The 22,522-nt window shown below is 49.8% G+C and overlaps 1 protein-coding gene across 1 annotated transcript; it reads left to right on the top strand.

The window, feature by feature from the left end:
• Nucleotides 1-1,032: 1,032 nt before the first annotated feature.
• TOM1L2 (target of myb1 like 2 membrane trafficking protein) lies at nt 1,033-21,850 on the top strand. Its single transcript, XM_015817844.1, has 15 exons — nt 1,033-1,123; nt 7,333-7,417; nt 8,104-8,182; nt 8,318-8,467; nt 9,228-9,362; nt 9,769-9,915; nt 10,064-10,180; nt 11,661-11,794; nt 12,670-12,718; nt 13,296-13,419; nt 14,198-14,318; nt 15,377-15,452; nt 19,492-19,551; nt 21,098-21,134; nt 21,699-21,850. The coding sequence occupies exons 1-15, from the start codon at nt 1,072-1,074 to the stop codon at nt 21,848-21,850; spliced, it is 1,518 nt and encodes a 505-aa protein (XP_015673330.1). The 5' UTR covers nt 1,033-1,071.
• Nucleotides 21,851-22,522: the final 672 nt, after the last annotated feature.

The following is a 22,522-nucleotide window of genomic DNA, read 5'->3' as shown; positions in this document are numbered from 1 at the left end:
CGACCCAGCAGGTCTTGCCAGGTCTCAGGGGCCCCTCGGTGTGCCCATGCAACATACAGGTAGTCCTTGACTTGCAACAGTCCTCGTTTAGTGACCACTCGAAGTTACAACGCCGACTGGAAAAAAAGCGACTTAGGACCGTTTTTCACACGACCATTGCAGCATCCCCAGGGTCACTGGGGGAAGCCAGATTCTTTTAACAACCAGGATACTAAGTTAACGCCTGCAGTGATTCACTTAACAGCTGTAGCAAGGAAAGTTGTAAAATGGGGCAAAGCTCATTTAACAACTGTCTCGCTTACCAACGGAAATTTGGGGCTCAATTGTGGTCGTAAGTCAGGGACGTATCTCTTCTGCAACTGCCCTGGTTGCCAGTCTTCTCTAGGTGGCTCAAGGTCTACCTGGCACGGGGCCTGGTTCCTTGCGGGACAGCCTCCCCCTGCGTGGACGGCTTGCCCCGCGCTCAGATCGGCGCACGGCAGCTCCGGGGACCCTCAGGCCTCGTTGCTGAGGAAGCCGCGTCCGTTGCTAGGGAAGGTCACATGACCTCTGATGGAGCTCGCCGCCTTTCTTCTCGCGTCTGAGCTGCTAACAGGTGAGTTCGATTCGCGTTCGCTTTGCCGGACGTCTATCAGAGCTGGCGCACCAATGAAAAGCCACATAAACAGCCGTCCCCTCTCGGGATTGGTTGTGAAAGCCACACGGCTTGTGAATCACCTGCGAATGCTACCCAATAGTCTCCGGGCTTCTGCTGCAGCGTTCTCCAATCGCGAAGCGGGGAAGGCGGGGTCCTCTCGCTCCCCGCCTTGTCGTCTTCTCTCAGACGCTGCCCGCTTTCAAGTCGAATCCCCTGGCCTGACAGTGATGGGCGTCCCGCCCCTCCAATGACCAAACGCCCCTCGGGAACCCCGTCCAATAGAAAGGGAGTTGGGGCCGTCCTACGGCGCCAGTGCCGCCGCGCTTGGACGCCTCCGCCGTCGCTCAGGCCGGGGAGGCGGGACGAGGTCGCGGAGAGAGGCGAAGCGAGGCGGATCGGGCCGGGAGGCCGGTCGCGTTTGTTGTCATCCCAAGATGGAGTTTCTGCTGGGAAACCCCTTCGCCACCCCGGTGGGGCAGAGCCTCGGTAAGCCGGGCGCAGGGGAGGATCCTGGCCTGCTAGAGCTCGGCTGAGGCGCCCTCAGGCCAAGTGGGGGGATGGGCCTCGGATGGGGGGGGGCTTCCCGGCCCCTCGGCCCGCTCTGAGGCCCCCAGGGTCGGTTGGCCGGGGCTGAAGGGACCCTTCTACGCGGGGAGGGGGGCTCTGCAGGCGACTCAGAGCCCACCCTGTGCCCCCTCCCCAGTGACCCCCTTGCACCCCTCCCCCAAGGGCCTCCCTGTGCCCCGCTTCCCCCCCTCGGCTGAGAAAGCAGCCCCTCCCCCTTCGGTCCCTGGAGAGCCTGTGTCCCAGGGGGGGGTTTGGCCCTGATGCCTCATGGGGGGGGTCCTGTTGGGGGGAAGGGTTGTGGTCGGTTTCAATGTGTGGCGATGCCCCCCACCCCCCAAACCAGCCCCGGGAGGGGCTCTCAGGTGAGGGTGGATGCCCGGCTGGAGGAGCATCCCTGCCCCCCCCCCGGGCCTTTCCCAGCTGCCCATCTGATGCTGCTGCAGCTGCAAATGAGCTGCTTCCTTCCTATAGAGCTCTGTACAAAGTCTCTCTGAATACCCATGGGGAGGGGGGTTTCTCTTGGGAGGGTCCTTGCAAAGACCCTCTGGGCAAAGGCCAGCTGTTCCCCTGGGGGCGAGGGTTGCGCCCAGCCAAGAAAGTGTGTGCCGAGCCAGCTGTGTCACGCCCAGCAGCTTCCCAAAGCTGGATCGGACTGCAGGATGACATATGTTTTGTGGAAGCTTTGATGATTAAAAAACGAAAAAAGCAAGCATGTTGATAGGTAGGTAGGTAGGTAGGTAGGTAGGTAGGTAGGTAGGTAGGTAGATAGATAGATAGATAGATAGATAGATAGATAGATAGATAGATAGATAGATAGATATACACTCATACAGTGGATAAATGTTTTGGGAGAGAACCAATATAAAAGATAACGTTGCCTGGCAGGCTCAGACTTTCAGCAATCTGCAGCCATTAGTGGGAAGCGTGGATAGGTCAGGGTTGGTGTGTGAATAGGAGGGGTACAAGGCCTTCAGAGAATCTGTGGCAGAGGGGACGGAAATTGGGGGAGCCGCTATGGAGGGTAGAGGTTTTAGGAAGACCCAGCCGGAGAATGAAGGAAGAGATCGCCAAAAGGGATGCTCAGAACATATGGATGAACTTGGAGCTAGGAATGCTGGCAGGAAGTGAAACAGAGGATGCCCAAGAGGGAAAACTGCCTTAAAAACATAACAAGGTGCAGATTTAGAAGTCCTGTAATCTTGAAAAAGACTCCTGGGGGGCATCCAGGGAAGGATGATTAAATTGTTTGTGGATATTTACGGTAACTTCTCCACTTAAGGCTCAAGAAGCTGTGATTTTCTTGGCTTAAAAACAGTGACTAAGCAGGGGTGTGGGAAGGTTGATGGGTGTACAAAAGCCACGTGTCAGAGTGCAAGGACCTTGACGACACTGCTTTGCGATGTGCACCAGTTCTGTTTAAAAAAAACCAACGCCTTTCCATAATGGGAGCGTGCTTTAAGGAAGTTGCTGTGTGGCAGGTTGAGAGCTCCTGGATCTAACATGCCTTTAAAGAAGCGAGGGATCCGACAATTGTTTGGTGAGTGGACTTTCTGATCAGTGGCCGTTAAATCACTTTCTTGAACTCAGTGTGGAAATAGGAGAAAGTGAGTACAGAGCTGAGGCGCAAGGTTGAGAAATGTAGGGGAGAGGATACGCACATGTTGAGACATATAACACAGAAATTGGAAGGAAGAATTGAGAAATGCAAAACCTGTGTTTCTACCTAGCCGTATAGTGCTTTTAGTCAAAATTAGGAAGTGGGGCGCAAGCTTTTCTTACTGGGAAGGATCTTGATCAGTTTATGAAGTTAACCTGCTTGCTTATGCATCAACACACAATTTATTGTTGAACAGTCTTGTGAATGCTGTAGAGATGCTTGATCCAAAAGTAGGTAAAGACTGTTTACTTTGAGCCCATTTTCCTTTGTGGCAGATGCTAATCGTTGAGAATGAAATAAGAGATCCTGTTCTAAAGGGCAACAGTCTAATTAGGGTGCCTTCATTTTGCCCTTGGAGTATCAAAAATAGATTCTGGCCTTTTTTCTAACAAATTGTGACATTTTATTCAATGGAAAATGGATTCCCAACGCAGACAAGGGAGGGCTGCATAATGAAAGTGTTGTGTATAGTACAAGGAATGTCATTTACATCTGACTCTGTTGACCTTTACGAAGACCTTGAATAAGTGACTCGGAACATCCTTTTATTTAAAAGGAGACATTACTGCAATTCTAAGAATTTTCTTTACAGTACATGTATTGTTGCAATTTATTGGGAGAGAAAAACGTAAAAAACTCTGAAAGAGAAACAGATAAAAACAGAGCACTGCTTCTTTTTAAAAATTTTGTTTTGTTAGATAACACTTTCTATGTGGTCTTGATTCGGGAGAGACTTCTAAAGTTCTGAATGAATTCCCCGAAATGTTGCTGCCTTGAAATTGTCAGATCTTTGAATTAGAACATATAGAGACTAGTTCAGATACTTCACTAAGCCGGCAGAGGATTTAGTTCTTCTTGGTTTAGGATGTTGCATTATGATTTTTTAAGGAGTTATGAAACATAACTATAGTTTAGTTCATTGAGTGAACCCAGCCCGGATGGCACAATATAGGTAGAACTTCACAATGGAAGTAGCTGCGCTTGAAAAATTGTAGCTGTGCCTAAGCCTAAAATTGGCCAACTGCACCATGAGTAAAGAAGTTACACGCTATTATTTCTGCTCTCTTAGGCAAGAGATGGGAAATAATAGTGTGAAAATCTTTATTCTAAAGAAAATGTTTAGTGGTTTAGATTGCATTCGCCTCTTTGACTGTTGATTTTTTTTTAAAAAAAAACAACAAAACCAAAGGTTTGCTACGCACACAGTGTTTATCAAAGATCAAAACATCCCACTTGGCTTGCAGAGTGGGATCTGATCTCAGTCGACAAAAAGTTGCTTATATATATATATATATATGTATTTCAAAGCCTCATGTCAGGAATTGCCCAAAGTTTAATTGCACACATCTCCTCCTCCCTAATTTGGAGTTTTCATGTTGAAGACCTAGTAATCTTGCAGACTCTGGGATATATGACACTGACATTATGTGACACAGTTGTTGACTTCCCAGGAAAAAGCGGAGATCGTGTACAGTAAAACAAGCGGAGATCGTGCAAGTCGTGTACAGTATAACAAGTTTTCCTCTCGTGGCTTAGGGCAAATGACCTTAAAAACAAGAGAAGCCTGTGAGGGATTTCACTTTAATTTGAACGGGGATGGAAAAACAAACATGTCTTGTACGAAAGAATAACCCTCTGCTGTATTACCTTGGCTGAAGTAGTTCATAGTTCACTGAGTTTTCCTTGTTGAATGTTTCTGTGGTTCTTCCTGGCTCATATGTGTCTCACTGTTTGTCGTTCTTTGGTGGCTCTTTTGATATTAGGGAAGATGGGGACTAGTCCTATTAGTCTATAGGATTGATGATAGCTTTGGCATCTGCAGTTAAAGCTGGTGGCCTCCGAAAATATCTAGGGCTAGAAATGCATCAGCATTGTACTTCCTCTGCTAGTAAATGGCATTGATTCCCATGAAAATTTAATCTCCAGCACACTAGGACATTTATGAGCAAACATTCTACAGGAAAGGTTTGAGAAGATCAGAGGCTTATCTTTCTCTGTTGTAAAATGTAAATAACTCAGCTGTGAAACAGGTTGAAGCAGTAAAGGAATAAACACTTTCTGAAGGTTAATGAGCAATATGTTTATATGCATCATCCCTGATGCAACTCCCTCTATGTGTTTGCCGTATTTGTGATGACACGGAATCTTTTGACCATGAAATATTGGACAAGATTTCTGTGAAAGCACAGAGTTGGCCAAATAAGCTCCCAGAGATGTGTTAAACTCTGAGAAGACCATCATAATTGTTCCCTGAGACTGAGAGTTAGCTAATGAAGGTACCCACAGAACCTCAGACTACAGGATGTCAGATAATTCAGGCTGGAGGAAGAACTTCTCTGTGTTTTCTCAAATTGTGGATTCTTTCAGGCTTTAAATTCAGTTGGCTTCTCACTGGTGGCTACTCATCAGGGGGCTCCAAATTTGGCAACTTTAAAACTGGTGGACTTCAACTCCCAGAATTACTCAGGCAGCCAAGTCCACAAGTCTTAAAGTTGCCAAGTTTGGAGACCCCTGGGGTGGACATTAGGAGAAATATTCAAACAGTGAAAGCTGTTGGACACCAAACCCAGGCTTGTGTTAATAATGGCTTCCCAATTTAAAACCAGTGAGGGACGCTGCATTGTTTCATTATTGTCCATTTTCTCCAAGGAATCCAGGAAGAATCTCTGCCTCTCCTCCCTCTTTCCTCTTAGCTCCTTCCTGCAAGTAGAAAGGTGATTAAATGATGTCTGTCAACAGGTCATGACTATTGCTGATTATATGCTTTTTAGTTCCTTTTCTCTAAGCATGGAATCTTCCTTGGGATCTTCTAACTCCTCCCTACTCTTGTTTTCAAACATGCAAAATTGTATGCTAGCTTCTGGCATATCCGGTGCTTAATAGCCAAATGCTAATGCAAAAATATTCCTGAAGACAAAAATCCAAAGGGTGAAAGAACCACATTTTTTTTTAAAAAAAGGGGGGGGGAATGAGAATGTTTAAGTTCTGTGCAGGATTCCAATTTTTTTTTTTAAATTTAGGTAGGTCTAGTTCGATGCAACATATTGCTAATAGAAGCAAACTATGGCTTGGCACACATGTTACTCTGTAGCACCACAGTAATAAAAATGATAAATCAGTAAAGCAAGCATAGGCCTGCATATAAAAAAATAGACCACTTCTCTTCCAATTCTCATTCTGTTTCCAATTAGATTGCCTGCTGACCAAGAGAATGGCTTGGTTCACACATCAAGCTAAGCCCCAATGGAATTTACAGTATTTGGGTTTCAGCTGAAGATACCATGTGAGTTTAGCTATTGTGGTTCATAAACCATGGCTTCAGACTTGACATCATGTAGCAACCCTTTTACTCAGGGGTTACTCAATAAACCATATTGTTTAGCTCAGTCAATCTGTCTTGCAAGAATTGGACCTTAACTTACTGATCTGCAACTGACCCTTCGTAGCATCCGTGGCTTAAGAGGATGGAGTAAATGAGGTTGGCGAAAGTACCCAGCAGTGTCAGGTTCTAACAGCCAGCAACGATAAAAGATATATTCCACTGCAGTCACTCTAAATAGCAAAGGACCATTTCCTTGAAACAGAAGATGGGGTGATTATTTTTCGACTTCGGACCACAAAACTCAAAAGCTCCCCTTTTATCCCCTCTGATAAAATTAGAGCCCTCTGCAGTACACATTGTAAATTAGCTGCTATGAATAACTTGAAAAGACGCTAGAGTGGCCTCAGACCAGGATGTGATTGGTACTTGAGGTTTGGTGGTGGAATATTTCTGCAGACCAATAACATCGTACATGCCAGAATGCATCCATATTGCAAAGTGCTTTGAGAGTGCCATAAGCCTATTTCAGATGGATTATATTGTAAGAAGAAATCCTCAGGAATTGAAAATTAAATCTTCAAAAGGAACACATAACAAGAAATAGATTGGTTGACTTAGTATTGTATGCTTTATCTCTTGCTAATATAAAATACTTAAGGGTATTTGTGTGTGTGTGTGCGCGCATGCATACACACGTACACACAAATGTATATTATACCCAGTTATAATTTGTCAGCTTTCAGCTAGATCAGAAATATTCAGCCTGAGACCTCTTTACAAAAGACAAACACTTTGAAAATTGTTGCCAAACAGTAATTTTTCATGTAACAAAAGAATAAATAGATGACTAGCACATTACCATAATAATATTTCAATGCAAATGTTAAAAGAACTGATCTTTTGTCCAAGGCATAATCTTTTTATGGGTCATTTAATAAAGACCCTTCAGATTGCTCAGTTTTTGCAAACTGTGACACCGTCTGTTGGCACTATATTTTATGTAAATCCAAACAAGTGTGTGGTGGATCATTTGCCCAGAAGGATCTTGTGTTGCCCTGCACGGAGCTGTAGGTGAGGCTTACCAGTTTGGCCTAATGAACCGGCTGTCAATTTCTCAGAAAACGAGCAGCGTATTTGGTTGTTTTACAGAAAAGGCCACTGATGGCTCCCTACAGAGCGAAGACTGGACGCTGAACATGGAGATATGTGACATCATCAACGAGACAGAAGAAGGGTAGGTGTGCGTGCACCATCTTAGCTAAGGGCAAAATTGCCTTTTGCAATTTTGGAGGCCTTTTTTTCTGGGAAGAGTAGTTGCTTGTTGGTCAGGTTGACTCTGCCGGCGGTTTGGATGCTCAGTTCAGTATTTACTTGCCTCAGATCTAACAAACGAAGATGATGCGAGAGGGACCAATGGCTTGAAGCTGTGTAAGCCAAACTCCTGTGTGTCTTCAGTCCCCAGCATTTGATTCTAAGCCTGAAGAAGCTCATTAAATAAGATATTGTTCAAGAAGCTGCTCAACAATATTTCGAGCAGCTGGAATACTTTAGTCCAAAGTGGTTTTGTGTGTTTAAACGCCATTGCAGTATTGTTGATCAATCTCCTGCAGTCTCCTTTTAGGCAAAAGCATCACAAAAGCAACATCTTTTTGCTGGCTTCTTTTCAGCATCTTCATAGCTCCTGGCCTAGCTTTGGGTTTTGTTTTGTTTTTTTAAAAAATTGCTGAAACTATTTGTCTGTTCCCTTGGGGGATTCTGTTTTCCTTTGAGATGCTCTGCTGTAATTGAGCCAACACTGGAGCCTCCAAGCACCCAGGTTCAAAACAGGTGTGCACAAACAGCTTAAAACCGGGGTTGTTGTGCTTCTGTGCTTCAGAGGCACCTGGGGCTTTCCCCATCCTCTCCTCCTTCTCTCCTCAGCCCGAAGGATGCCGTTAGAGCTCTCAAGAAGAGGCTGAATGGAAACAAGAACTACAGAGAGGTGATGCTCGCTCTAACAGTAAGTACAACTAAAGATCTGGAGACTTGGGGGAACAAGTCCGTCGCCCTAGAACCCGACCTAGCAGCTCTCTCTTTTTAGGATGCTGAGTGTTGACTCTCTCTTCTGCACCTGAAATGTGTTTTTCACACCAAGGTTCTGGAAACGTGTGTAAAGAACTGCGGCCACCGCTTCCATATCCTCGTAGCAAACCGAGATTTCATAGATGGCGTCCTGGTTAAAATAATTTCACCCAAGAATAATCCTCCCACGATTGTTCAAGATAAAGTCCTTGCTCTGATTCAGGTATGCTGTTTTAATTTAAGTATCTCTTTCTCTCTGAGCGTATAGCATCACAAGTCCTACAGCTTTAAGGCCAGCTAGTTTTGAAACTTCTACTGACTAGGCTTTAGCAGGTTGATAGTCTTTTTAATCTTGATATGTATATTTCCAGTTGCACATTAAGCAGCTGCCTGCTTCTTAATTTGAAAGGGTGAATCAAACCCAGCATCGGCTGCCTTGGCCTGATGGCTCTTCTCAAGATTTTTGGGCAACAAGCTGATTCACTTGCGCAATGTTTGAGGGTTTGTATCCCACCTTTGACTCTTGAATCACACATAAAGGTCTCCAGGCCAAAAACTACAAGGTTAGGGTGAATGACTGTTTCTAGTCTGCTTCATAGCTTTTCTTTCCATCACACTATAAATTCGAGGGGTAATTTCATGAGGGTCTTTAGCAAGACCCACTCCTAGGGCTGTTGGGGAAGGTGTGTCTCATGATTTCTCAGTTGTAATGAATCCAAGAAAAAACGATCAGTTCAGACACCCCTTTGCAGGGGTCCCCAGCATGCCAGCAACCAGTCAGCACAAGTGAAGCCCCATCTATGGGATGCAGGCAGCACGCGAAACCAGGCCCCCTCTGGTCTGCAGAAAAACCTCTCTCCACGGAACCGGTCCCTGGTGCCCAAAAGATTGGGGGGGGGGGGGCGTGCTGCCTTAGTGAAGCAACATGGACTGTGTAGAAGCAGCCTGACGATCCTGCCTGCTTTTTATTTTTATTTTTTCAGGCTTGGGCCGATGCCTTTCGAAGCAGCCCTGACCTCACAGGAGTCGTGCACATTTACGAAGAGCTGAAGAGGAAAGGCATAGAGTTTCCCGTGGCTGATCTGGATGCCCTGTCTCCAATACACACCCCACAGAGAGCAAGTATCTAAGCCTTGGGAATAAAAGCCCCGAGCCAAGGGCTCTAGACTCTGAACTGCACAGGAAAGAGGGGGATGAGTTGTACAGTTATGAAGCATAGAATAGCCGGGACGTTCATTGAGCTGGAAAAAACTGACTGCCTTTTAGAACAACATTGCAGGCTCTGACCCCAGACAATGCTAGCGTCCCGTCTCCCAGGGTGATAAGACCACTAGCTGCTTGGATGGGAGGCTGCACAATTGCACTCCACCCTCTTTGGGCCTTCAGAGCACTTAGGTGACTGTTGTAAACAGAATCACACACACACACACACACACACACACAGACAGAGGCACAGACCTTCCCCTCTGCTTCTTTGAAGGTGGGATGGGTCTCTCTCTCATCAACTGCCGTTTCCCTTGCTAGAGCGTTCCTGAAATCGACCCGGCTGCCAACATGCACAACTCCCAGTCTCAGCAGAAGATCAGCCCCAGGCCCTCCCCTACCTCTTTCCCAACTTCTCAGGCCCCCACTCCGAATGGGGCTGACCCCATCATAGCAAACACGGAACAGGTACTGCTCGGGAGGAAGGGGCCCCCGGGGGTGGGGGTGGGGGAGCCGTGCCCCCCCCCGCACTCCTTCAGGATGAGAGACGCCTGTCGGCTTTTAGATAACAAAAGCACTTTCCTCCTTCCCTGCCTGCCCCCCCCCTTCCCTCCAGATTGCACGGTTACGCAGCGAGTTGGACGTTGTTCGTGGCAACACAAAGGTGATGTCGGAGATGCTCACAGAAATGATCCCCGGGCAAGAGGATTCCTCAGACCTGGAGTTGCTGCAGGTGAATCTGTCAGAGGGAAATTTTCCTAGCTCTTCTGTTGTAGTCCTCGACTTGCAACAGTTCATTTAGTGGCCATTCAAAGTTGCAACGGTAGGGAGAAAAGTGGCTTATGACCGTCTTTCACACTTAGAGCCATTGCAGCATCCCCCCCGTGGTCATGGGATCAAAATTCAGACGCTTGGCAACTGACTGGTACTTAAGATGGTTGCAGCGTGTCCCAGGGTCACGTGATCCCCTTTTGTGATCGTCTGACAAGCAAAGTCAATGGAGAAACCGGATTCACTTAGCAACTGTGATAAAAAATGGGGCAAAATTCACTGAACAGATGTCTCAGCAAGAGAATTTTTTGGCTCAATTGCGGTCGTAAGCCGAGGACTCCCTGTATTTATTTTGATGGATTCAAACCATTTAGTCTGGAGCTACCTCAGGAGCCCCAGAGTCGGAAGGGATCGTTTGGTTCTTGAAGACGAATCTGATGTTTGGGGAAGGATCCTGATTCCAGCATTCGGGACAAATGATTTCCCCACCTCTGCTTCTATTCATCTCTGGAACGACACCCCTGCCCCCCCTCTTCCATTCCCAGCCCCTCTTGTGGTTAGCCAGAAGTCAGGCGAAGTCTGGCATCACCTTTTCCAAAAGACCAACGGCAGAAGGCTTTGTGAAGTAGGGCTCACCTCATCAGGTGCAAATTTCACCTGTCTTCCTGGAACTTAAGTCCATTATTCTCTGCCCGGCCCTTCTGGGATGACAGAGAACGAGGCATTGTCTGTAGGTCCCCCTTTAGTTACTTGGAGCTAAGAAACCGAGATAAATGTGTGGCTGGCCCTTGCCTCTCAGAAATAGGCAAAACAAAAGAAACCGCTAAGCACCGGAGCACAAGACAATTTCCTGACGCAGTGCAAGCCGGTTTTCTCCACTACCTGAGTCCAGACGTCTGAAATGTCACCGTCTGGCTCTAAACTGACGAGATTAAAGCCGACGTTGGCAAACCTGGTCCTCAAGCTGTTGCAGCAGCTGGAGAACCTGAGTGGGGGTTTATGCCACGCGCTGAATGTCAATCTCGGCAGAGGAAGCCCAGGCAGCTTCTTACTCTTCTCAAAGGTTGGATGCTGTCACCCCTCCGCTGATTTTTCATCCGGGCAGGGAAGCCTCCAGACTCGGGCTGGCTTTGTTTAAAGGTCACCCACTGCTCATGGGACGTCCGGTGGGGGAAGCTGGCTTCTCTTGCTGTGGATGTGATGTCCAGTGGGCAGGGGTGGATCGGCTGGATAGGCTGGGCCCCTTTTGCAGAGGGAGCCAAAATAGCCGACGAAAGAGGCCAGATGTGGGCCACAGGCTCTCTTAGAGACATCTGGAAGCAAACATGCACTCAAAAGGCAGCAGGAACTCCTCCCGGTCATGAAACTTCTGGCTCCTGCTTGTGGTACCACCCCTGGAGACTGTTCCTTGCTCTCAGTCGTCTCCCTGTCTGCTCTCCTAGGAGCTGAACCGCACTTGCCGAGCGATGCAGCAGCGGATTGTGGAGCTGATCTCCAGGGTGTCCAACGAAGAGGTCACCGAGGACCTGCTTCACGCCAACGATGACTTGAATAACGTCTTCCTCCGATATGAGAGGTGGCATCCCTTTTTTCTTTGAGAAGTCAGATCCTCCGGCCCCAGGGCAGGGCAAGCCCAAGGCCTTCCCTCTCTAGTGACAGCATGGGGGGTGGGGGTGGGGTGTCCCTCAGAAGAGGAGACCTTCGGGAGTCTTTCCTTTTTGCCAAATCGCAGCCTTTTCTCCCTTTCCCAGTTCATCTCCTCCCCTTCCCTCCCAGGAGGCAGGGAAGAGAAGCATCGTAAATGTCAGAGCTGCTTTAAACCATTTCAGTTCTTTCTCTGCTGATCAGCTGTCGACAATTGACTCCCAGCTGCCTGCACCGGTGCCTGGCTGGCTGAGGTGTTATGTGTACAGTTGGACGCTAGAGGTCCAGAAAGAACCTCCTGGAAGAGGCATCTGGCTCAAAGAATGTGGATAATAATGCAGGCTAGCCAGGCATCCAAAAACAGGACCTGGTGGCAGGTACCTAGTGGCCATCAGGATATTACATTCCAGATGTGGATCCTGCCCTGCAGAACAGGTCCCAATTGGGATATGTTAGTTTGCCTAGGAGCAGATATCAAGTCCAGTTAAGCGCTTCAGCAAGGCCTCGGAGAGAGAGAACCAACCATCCCTCCATGGAAGAACTGCCCCAAGCACAATTCATCTCCAGGATAGGGCCCCAAACACCTCTTTGCAGACAACCACTTCTTGTGGGCTGTTTAACTTCCATGGGCAATCAGGGAGATGGGGAAAGGATGGCATATGGGTCTTGTAGTGGTCTCCCGGAATCAACTCTCCCCCTTTTGCGCCACAGTGATTTCTTCTCCCCATTCCTGCTTTTGGGTGAAGACCCAAATTGTTCAGAACTGCCCACTGCCCTCCTTTTTATTCCTTTATTGTCTTCCTCTAGGTTTGAACGGTACCGACTGGGTCGGTCAGCACAGAATGCAAGCAATGGGGTAAGTCTTTCCGAACAGTGTAACAGCTGCTCTCTGTCCTTGTCACCAGAGTGTACGCTTCCCTTAAGAATTGCTAACACTTACTCTGAATATTAAGCATGACTGGCTGTGTCTTTGTTGGCAAAGCAACACTCGAAGGTCTGCTTGCAGATTGGGAGGAATCAGACTGCTTCCAGCCATTTCAAGCTGATCCGGAGAACGTGAAAATACCTAGGTTGGAAGTTCTTGGAACACCATCGTCCTAATCAGAAAATCAGGGTGGTGGCCCAAATGGTTCAATCCAAGTTCTGCTTGGTTTTTTCTGCGTGTGGTTGGTCGTAATTCTTCTCCTTGCGTGTTGGGAGAGAAGGCTCAGCGATGCAGAATTCTGCCCCTTTTAGCCGAGGTGCCATAACCAGGGAAAGAAAGAACATCTGAAGAGAGGTTTAAGGGGGTGGGTGCTCGTATAAACATGCCCCTCCTGGCTGTAACTTCCTGGGCTTCATTGGAGCCACCTGGTGCTGCCTCTGACTCCTGTGATCCGGCAGGGACGCCGTTCCTCTTGTGTGACCTGCTGCTACCCTCTATGTCCCTGCAGGTTCTCAACGAGGTGTCCGAGGACAACTTGATAGACCTGGGCCCTGGGTCCCCAGCAGTGGTCAGCCCCATGGTGGGAAACACTGCCCCCGCCTCCACCCTTTCCACTCAGCTTGCTGGGCTCGGTGAGTATTTTATTTTCTTCCGTTTCTTGAAGAATTGGGAGGAAGTCCCAAGAAGCTAGTCCCTAGTGGGGTCCTTTGAAACTTGAGAGGTTTCCCAGTATGCTTAGGTCGTTGCCCATGTTGGATGCTGGCAGCTGTGTAGGAGGAAGCACCTGGGAGCCAACCCATTTAGATGCAGAGGGGCCCTTTCCCCCGTTTATAACAGATTTGTGCACAATAAGTCTCTGCGATAAGACACAACCTTTCATTACCTTGTGCGCAATCGTCAACCATGCTGTGCACAAATCTGTGTTTGTCCCAGTAGGGCTCTTCAAGTCAAAATTTACATCCCATATTACATTCAAGCTGTGTCTCATTTAATTGATTTCTGCGGTCCCTTCTCTGGCTCGGAGTCTTTGGCACTGCAAAGAGGCGAGGAGAACTGGATGTGGCGCCATTCCCTTCCCAATCTGTCCTTCGCCTGAATCTGATCTCCCTCTCTCTCTCCCCCCCCCCCATCTCCCCAAGGATGAGTTTTCTTCGGTCTAAGCTCATCTTTCAGGAGCTGGTGCTGGACTCCTACCGGGAGAGGAAACCAGACAAGGGGAGCCTTGGGCCTTTTGTCCATGTGCAACGAACGAAGGAGGGGAAATGTGGCCGGCTTCAGGCTTGGCTACAGGGAATGTTTGCATGCACCAAGACTTATCAAAAGGCTGCTTTTGTTCAGAGTGCTGCTTTTTTGTTCAAAGCAAAGCAGGCCCCTCTTCCTTTGCTTTGTGTCCTCTGTGTCTCTCTGTAGACTTGGGCACAAACAACGTGAGTGGGGCCCTCAGCTCGCTCCCCCCCAGCAATCCCCGGGATGACTTTGACGTCTTTGCACAAACGAGAGGAGGCGGTTCCTTGGCAGATCAGCATAAAACGTAAGTAGCCGTGGCACGGACGCCGCTGCCTCTCTGGACATTTATTGATTGATTTGTATTCCATCTTTATTATTATTTTTACAAAGTACGCTCAAGATGGCGAACAGATCCAACACGCCTTCCTCCTCCTATTTTCCCCACAACAACAACCTTGTGAAGTGGGTTGGGCTGAGAGAGGAGGACTGGTTGGGCTGGCTTTCGTGCCTAAGGTGGGACTGGAACTCACAGTCAACCTGCTTTCTAACCAGGCGCCTTAACCACTAGGTAAAACTGGTTGCTAGGACCAAAAGAGCTGCTCAAGTCAATAGCCATCCTCTGGGTCCCAGGTTCAAATCCTGAGCCAGTGAATGATCAGGGGCTTTCATTGCTAAAACGAACACATTTTTTTCCTGTTTTAGATACACAATTGGAGCAGATCTTATCCCGAGGGCTTTGTGAGGGAAATTTGATGGCTCAGATTGTATTTCAGACTATTTCCAGGCTACTCAGAGCCAATGCAGATGTACTGAGAAGTCAAAGACTATCAGAAATGCAGCCTGAGACCTTTTCATGAGACCTCAGGAATGCCTCGCCCTCGCCAAGCCATTGTTTTGGTGATAATTTTGTCCCCGCTTCCAGGGCTATTAAAAATGGAGCCCTCCTGGCTTTCTGGAGGTTTGCTGGATGAATTACAGCCCCCAGAGACCTCCCAGAGACGCCTCGGTATTTAAGCATCAATGATGCTTTCTCGTCTTTGTTTCATTGGCTCCACCCTGTGGCAGATTTGGGGGGGGGGGGATTTTTAATCTAATCAACTCCCTCTGCCTTAATTGGATTGGCCTGGTGGGCTTCTCGGGGGATGTGAAATCCCCAGATTTAGGGACTTTTTATGTGTGTATATTCAGCTCCCATAATCAAATCTGCCCCTGAGGGCGGAAGAGTTAAATGTGCTTGCATCTGGCTGCACTCATTGTTTTTCTTTCTTTTTACAAATAAATTTGGCCTCTCTTTCATATGTTTTCTTTTGCTATTGTTGGTTTCTGGTTATTTTAGCAATTCTTTTCTTTCCTTTTGTCCAGCGTGACAAGGGAGGATCCACCAATGGCTAAAGGGATGGCACCTGCCCCGGATACCCGGAAACCAAATTCAGGAGGGGTAAGTCTGTTCTGCTCTATGTGTGTGTACGTGTGGGTCTGTGTGTGTCCCATTCTCAGGCTGAGGACGCTGAAGGCCAGTGCGTTCCCTTGTGTGCAGTTGTCTGTTTTGGGGGCAGCCGACTGGAAGTAGCAGAGCGAGCTGGGGTTGTCTCCTTGTTTGGTCTTTGTGGGGCTCAGCAGTCTAGAAGTATTTGAAGTATATTCAGTGGGTTGGTGGGAAACTCCAGAGGACAAGCCAAAGACCCACCTTTTCTCTCAGCTTCATCTGAATGTTGTTGTGCTTAAAAGGGCCACTGATTTACTGTGAGAAATACGGGGTGCTTACTTTGGGACCGGGGGGGGGGGGCTTTTCTTTTTTTCCTGCAGTCCAGATTGAATGCACAGAGACCTGATTTGTCAACCTCATTTCCCACATGAGGGTTTTTTCCCCTCCCCTCCCCGGGCTTTTATACTTTCTCCAGCTGATCACCCCCTTCCTTATTCTGGCCTTTGTAGGACCCCAACATCCGTCTATCTCTAATTAATTTTATTTCATCAGAATAAATGGGCCACCTTTGTGTTTCCCCCAAGCAGTTCAAGGCAGTGTCAGTGGCTCTTTTCTCTTCCTCTGTCCCCCCGTTAAAATGAGAGATTTGCATTTGCCCAATTCACTTTATGGCCAGGATTTGAATCCAGATCAGTGAAAGTGCGGTAGGGAACCTTTGCTCCCATTTGATGCCTGCATCAGACCTCTTGAGCTTGGCTGGGGAGAATGGATTGCACAAGTCTGGAGGGCACCAGGTTGGGGACCAACGGCTTAGTGTGTTGTCAGCTCAAAGGGCCTCCTGGAGCAGGGTCAAAGTACTTGAAGGTGTGTCTCTCTCCCCCCCCCCCAAGGCTTTGCCCGCAGGTGAAGACATCCTTATTTTGCTCTCCAGCTGACTTGAGGGTGTCGGCAGCCCTTGCACCCAGTAGCAATCTCTGCCCTTTCAGTTCTCAGCCTTGATTCTCTTAACCATGGCTAAAACGTTGGTAAAATCGGGCACGACTCCATAACCGCCCAGCTTAGCAACTGCCTCTCATCTTGGCTGGCCAGTACCCAAAGCATTGCTTGTTGGGACCCTTGCAGACGAAGACCTGGCCCCTTTCCGCCAGCTTCAAGGCCCTCTTGTCTCAGGAAGTGGGCACGGAGGGGTGCTTCTCCTACCCTCATGCTGCCGATTCTGGGTCGGGCCACCCGCAGGTAGAACCAGGTGGGAGAGTAGGGTGCCCAAAGCTTTTCCAGGCACCTGCGCTGGACGTCCTGGGTCTGCCTTGGGAGGGGGGGAAACGCGGTTCTTGTTTCATCTATGGTAATGAGGCTCTCTGTTCTCAACACACAGAGGAGAGGTAAAGGTGGGAGTTGCCCCATGGAGCCCATAGACAGGTGGCTCATCTCCCAAGGAATGGTGAGGACCGTTTTGCCGTCCAGTGACATCCCCTCCTCCCTCCATGTTGTCCTCACCCCTCCCGGTGTCCCTTTCTGCCGGCCTCACCACCCTCGGTTTACCCGTCACTCCACCTCTTCACACAGTACCAGGGTGGTGGCCGTAAAAGGAGGGGGGGAGCCTCATCCGGGGAGAGATGGAAGGGTGGGACGGTCGGGGCTGAATACAGCTACTCCTCAACTTACAACCGTTCGTTTAGTGACTGTCCAAAGTTATGACAGCACTGAAAGAAGCGACACACTTCTTTTTCACACTTACAACCTTTGCAGCGTCCCCCCCTGGTCAGACAGTTGTCAACTGGCTCACATTTATGACGGTCGCAGCGTCCCAGGGTCACGGGATCCCCCTTTGTGGCCTTCTGACCCAAGCGAAGTCATAAGGGGGAAGCCAAATTCACGTAGCAACCAGGCGGCTAACATCAGCAGTGGTGATTCGCTTAACAGCTGAGGCAAGAAAGGTTGTAAAATGGGGCAAAACTCCCTTAACAAAGGTCTCACTGGACAGCAGCAATTTTGGGCTCAGTTGTGGTCAAGGACTATCTGTATTTTTCTCGGAGAGGGGGGCCAAGAGTGCTCGAGGGGGGTGGGCTTGTTTTCCAACCCTTGGATGGATCTCTCCACTGGCTCCTTGTCCTGTCGTCGTCTTTTTTTTAATACCTGCAGTATCGCCTTTTTCCCCTCCCTGGTAAACACAAGTCTTTAGCAAAGGGGGGGGGACGTTCGGGGTTTTGCCACAGGTTGAACAGGCAGCACCAGAGAGCAACCCATCCTCATTGTTAGCTTGTGTTTCTTTGGCTTGGAAAAAGGTTACTGCCCCCATTGTGGACCCCTTAATAACACCCGTACAGGATTGGACAGGCTGGCATTCCCCGGTCTGTCCTTCGCAAGCTCCTGGTCCCCGTTTGTTTTTAACACGGACATACTTGACCTCCTCTGTCCAACTAATCCCTAACCGTGTTTCCACCACCAGCAGCAGCAGCAGCAGCTGTTAACCGTGTGTGTTTATGAGACACATAATAAAGTAGACCTGCCCAAGTGTGCAAGCAGACAAGTGAGCGGAAGTGCAAGGACACACCAAGAGTCCTTGGCCAAGGGCTGGAAATTTGAAGGAGCGAGTTGGGTCGGAGATACCCTGAAGCTCATCCTCTTTTGCAGAATATTTTTCTACATGTCTCCTTTTGGATGGCTCGCCCCCTTCGGTTCAGGCACCTCGTAGTCTAGACTGAGCAGCCGAGCGGCTTTGAAGGAGCTTCCTTTCCATTTTGATCCTTGACCAGCGCACAAAAAGTGGCCCCAGCTGTGACTTGGCAAGCCATGGTTATTATGGTGGTTGCTTCTGACCCAAGCGAAGAGGGAATGTTTAGCAAATGTAAGATAAAAAGCAAGCAATTGCGATATCTGGAATGGCAAGATACAGGTTTGGGTCTAAAGCCTGAGTATAATTTGCTAGGGTTTTTTTTTAATGAGTGTTCAGGCTCGGGGAAATCTCGTTATGTGCGATTGCAGCAGAAGCCAGCTCTGCCTAGCAGAGATTTGATAAAGATAACAACAGGTCTCTCCTCGCACACGCACACGCAATCTGTGTCTGGAGCAGCCCCACAGCTTTTAGCCAAACCATCTTTACCAAGCAGGGAATGAACAAGGCTTTTTTAGACCTTATACGGACGATGCAGTCTGAAGGACGAGGGAGAGAAATGACGGAATGAATTTTGAATCTTGGGGTTGCGCACCATTTGGGCGAGAGGCCCCCGGCTTGACAAGCGGAATTCAGACTAAAATCGGCTGCAATATTGACCGAGGCCTTCTCTTGGCAGCCTGATGTTAGCCGCCATCAACTGTCCAGAGAGAAAGTAGTTGGCGGGAGAGCAGGCAGAACGAATGTGCCGTGTGTCTGTGGGTGGATGTGTGTACATAGAAACACCTTACGCTTGTGTGGGCCAGAATTTGGCCAGCAACCACTTCTTTGTGCCCCTGAAAGAGGAACAGGGGGAAAGGAATCTCGGAGTTCAGATTCCGAGTTGTACAGCTAGCAGGTCCCAGACTGATGCTTATGGACCGGGCTCCTCCCGCGGGTCTGTGTCTCTCACCCAGCCGCACACTTGGGTGGGCACCTTCGCCAGCCTTGCCGCCCACCCGTCCCCACGCAGGGCACCATCCGCCTTGTCTCTGGGCGCCCTGCCTGCTTTCCTATCTTCCGTATCGGTTAGGAAGCAGAGGGCAGCCCGTCTGCTCCTGGTTTATAGGATGCCCCCCTCCCGCCTCTCCCCGTTTCACTCATCATAACCTTTCCTGTGTTGAGTTTTGCTAGCCACATTGCCTTGTTTCACACTGCTTTATTTGTGCGTGTGCTTTTTTCCGTTCGGTTGCAATCCCTCTGCGATGATGAAATGCACTTTTTCGTTTTGTTTTTACAACAGCAATGCATCTTACACAGCCTATATTTGTGTTTTGTTTTTTGTTTGTTCCTCTTCCCCCTCTCTTTCCTTTCTCCCTCTTTTCTTCTGTCCCGTTCTGGGCCCGTATTTCTGGGTGTGTTTTTGGCCTTGTTTTCCCATCTCGCTGCCCTGCCTAGATTCCCGTCCCACAGTCCTCTGTCATGGAGGACATTGAGGAGTGGCTGAGTACCGACGTGGTAAGAGACTCTTCGGTTCTTCTGCTCTGGTCCTCTTTTCTTGTTTCGTTTGCCTCCGAGGAGGGCAAGGCGATGCCCGGGCAGCAGCTCACCTCTGGCACACGTTTCTAAAACACAGGCAGTCCTCCACTTACCACAGTTCATTTAGTGACCGTTCGAAGTTACAACGGCACTGAAAAAAGTGACTTGGGACCGTTTTTCACACTTGGGACCGTTGCAGCATCCCCTTGGTCGCCTGATCCAAGTTCGTACGCTTGGCAACTGACTCGTATTTATGACGGTCGCAGGGTCACGTGATTCCCCTTCTGCAGCCTTCTGATAAGCAAAGTCAAGGGGGAAGCCAGACTAACTTAACCATTGCAGTGATTCACTTAAGAACAGTGGCCAGAACAGTCGTAACATGGGGCAAAAATCACTTAACCAACGTTTCACTTAGCAACAGAAATGGGCTCAGTTGTGGCCGTAAGTCGAGGACTGCCTGTTCATGGGAAAGGATGCGGGGGGGGGGAAGGGAAGGCGGGGAGGGTCGGGCTTCTGGCAGAGCCTCAGGCAGAAGCCATCCGATACGGGGAGCAGCTGGAGCAGCTGGGCGCTGGAGGAGAGAGGGGGTGGGTGGGCAAACCCTGAGGAACTTAGACGGCCGATGAGCAGCAGCAACAGCGTCCCTCAGTTCTGGGAGCCGAAGTCCAGACCGCTTAGGGTCGCCCAGGTGGAGGAGAAACACAGGCCTGTGAGAGAGACGTTAAAAGATGCAGAGCGGAAAAGTACCCCAAGGAGGGGGAGAACTCCCTGGAGGGCTTTTGGCTGAGTGTTGGAATGGGGAAATACCATGCCCCCTCCCCCAAGGACCCTGCTGGCCGGATAGGACCCCCACTCCTGCCTGGGAGACCCCACACGTCTGTCCGCGCACGCTGATCCTTCAAGGCTTTGGATTTCATAAGAAAACAGCCCTCCTCCCAGGCCGATGGTTTGGTCCCGAATGTGGGGATGCCAGGCCGGGTCCTTGGGAAGAGAGAGGTCCACGGTGCCCCCTGGCTCCAAGTAGGACAAGGACCTTCTAATGGGAGCAGGCCACGAAAGCTGCGGCTTCTTTTCAGGGCAACGAGTGACGGCCATTAACAGTCAGCCCATCTTTGCATTTGGGTTAAAGTTGCTCGGCTGCCGCCTCTCCTTCCAGGGAGGTCATCGTCCCAGGGGCCCAAACTGTGGGGCATCGCCTCAGCTTGGGGGAAGCTGATCCCTGAATCTGGAAGGCCCCTTTTGTCCATTGGACAAAGCCGAGCGGGTCAGTCCCTGTTTTTCATTCCCAGAAATATGTGAACTGCTGTCCAGCGACCACATTTTTCTCCCTGTTTTTTTTGTTTTTTTTAAAATCCCGCGTTGGGTCAAGCCGGAGCTCAGTCTTTGAGATCTCCCTGCGTTGGGCCAGCCTGCTGGCAAATACTTGCGCTCTCTGCACTTCTTTTTAAAGGAGGAAGGATATAACAACGGTGAGCTTTCTCTCTTTTCTTTCCCCCTCTCCCCTTCCGTCTTCCTCCAATTCCAGAAAGGAGATGAGCTGGAAGAAGGCGTGACCAGCGAAGGTGCGTAAGCAGCCCAGGGATCGAGGGGCTACCTCGGTTAATGAAAAGGGGGAGCTGCCAGGCGATGGGGGAGGCCCTCCCCTGCTGCCCTGGCAACAGAAAGCATCTGGGGCTGGAGGGACCCCCCCCAAACACCCGAGAGAGGGGAGCTAATGAAGGCTAGCAGGGTAGAAGAGACCCTGCTCGGTCAGCTCCTCCCTCGTTAACTCTGCAAAGTGGATACGTGCGACATGCACACCGGCCAGGAAGACAGATTGGACAACCGTGTGTTTGAAACGGCACGGGGTCTCCTGCTTGAACATGGGGTTGGACTAGAAGACCTCCAAGGTCCCTTCCAACGCTGTTATCCTGTTAAACCTTGCAGCCAGTCGGCCATTTCTCTTCTGGACAATCCTGCTTCAGAGCCCAAGCCCTGCCTTGGTCACCCCCGACCAGGCCCTCTTCCTCCTCGTGGTCTCAGGCCACCCTCGGCTGGACTTGGGCAGGGGATGGGAGGGATGGATGGCCAAATAGCACTGGGACTGTTCCCCCCTGAGCCTTTTTTTTTTTTTTTAAACCTTGCAGAATTCGACCGGTTCCTGGAGGAGCGTGCCAAAGCGGCTGAGAGGATCCCCAACCTGCCCTCCCCTCCTCAGGAGGAGCCCAGAGCGCCCCCCGCGAACCCCCCCAGCAAAAGGAAGCCGGACCGGTCTGAGGACGCCCTCTTTGCTCTGTAACGGTCCTTCTCCCCCTCCCCTCCCCACTCTCCCTGCACAGAAGGAGGCGGCGGCAGCCCATGCCAAGAGCGTTCTGGCTAGCGAGGGGCCCCTTCCCATCCCCGGTGGCCCCAGATCAGGTGGGCTCTTTTCCCTCCTCTGGGACTCGGCCTCATTTCCTTCACCTTGGGAGGCTCTTGACAGCCCTTCTGCCACTCAGATTTGGGGGGGGTTGTCCCACTTAACTCCCTCTCACGCCTCTGCCCCGTTGATGAGGCTGAGATTCCCCCCCTTTTTTTTAAAAAAAAAAAAGTGAGAGACCTGCATGACGACTTGCACAGGCTCCATTCCCACTGGCTTTCCAGTCCTCCCCCCCCTCCCCTTGCTTATGCACAATAGTCATGCATCCAACCCTGGCTTGGCTCTAGTTAGAACTACTCCAGAGCCCGGCCTGTGGCCTCTTCTGCTCGGCCTCCCGCACAAATCAAACCGGACCTTCAGCATCATCCCCTCGGCCTCCTCCTCCTCCTCTTAGCTCTGCCTGGAGGGTCGCCAGAGAAGCTAGTCGGAAAGAGGCTCGTGTGTTTGTGCGAAGGCAGCATCCTTTAGCCAAAACCCCTGGGCGGGTTCCGTGGGTGACGAAGGAGCCCCTCTCTGCAGGCCCCCAGAGCGACCGCCTTTTCTCCCCTTGAT

Source organism: Protobothrops mucrosquamatus, unplaced genomic scaffold (assembly GCF_001527695.2).
Source record: "Protobothrops mucrosquamatus isolate PMUCROS unplaced genomic scaffold, P.Mucros_1.0 scaffold640, whole genome shotgun sequence".
Taxonomy (NCBI): Eukaryota; Metazoa; Chordata; class Lepidosauria; order Squamata; family Viperidae; genus Protobothrops; species Protobothrops mucrosquamatus.
This window is presented reverse-complemented; position numbering and strand designations above follow the sequence as displayed.

Bases quoted from the DNA above. Each gene is read 5' to 3' on its own strand.
- TOM1L2 (XM_015817844.1), top strand. From the start codon at position 1,072: ATGGAGTTTCTGCTGGGAAACCCCTTCGCCACCCCGGTGGGGCAGAGC. The intron at 9,363-9,768 runs GCAAGTATCTAA...TTCCCTTGCTAG, and splicing joins CAATACACACCCCACAGAGA to AGCGTTCCTGAAATCGACCC. The intron at 10,181-11,660 runs GTGAATCTGTCA...CTGCTCTCCTAG, and splicing joins CAGACCTGGAGTTGCTGCAG to GAGCTGAACCGCACTTGCCG.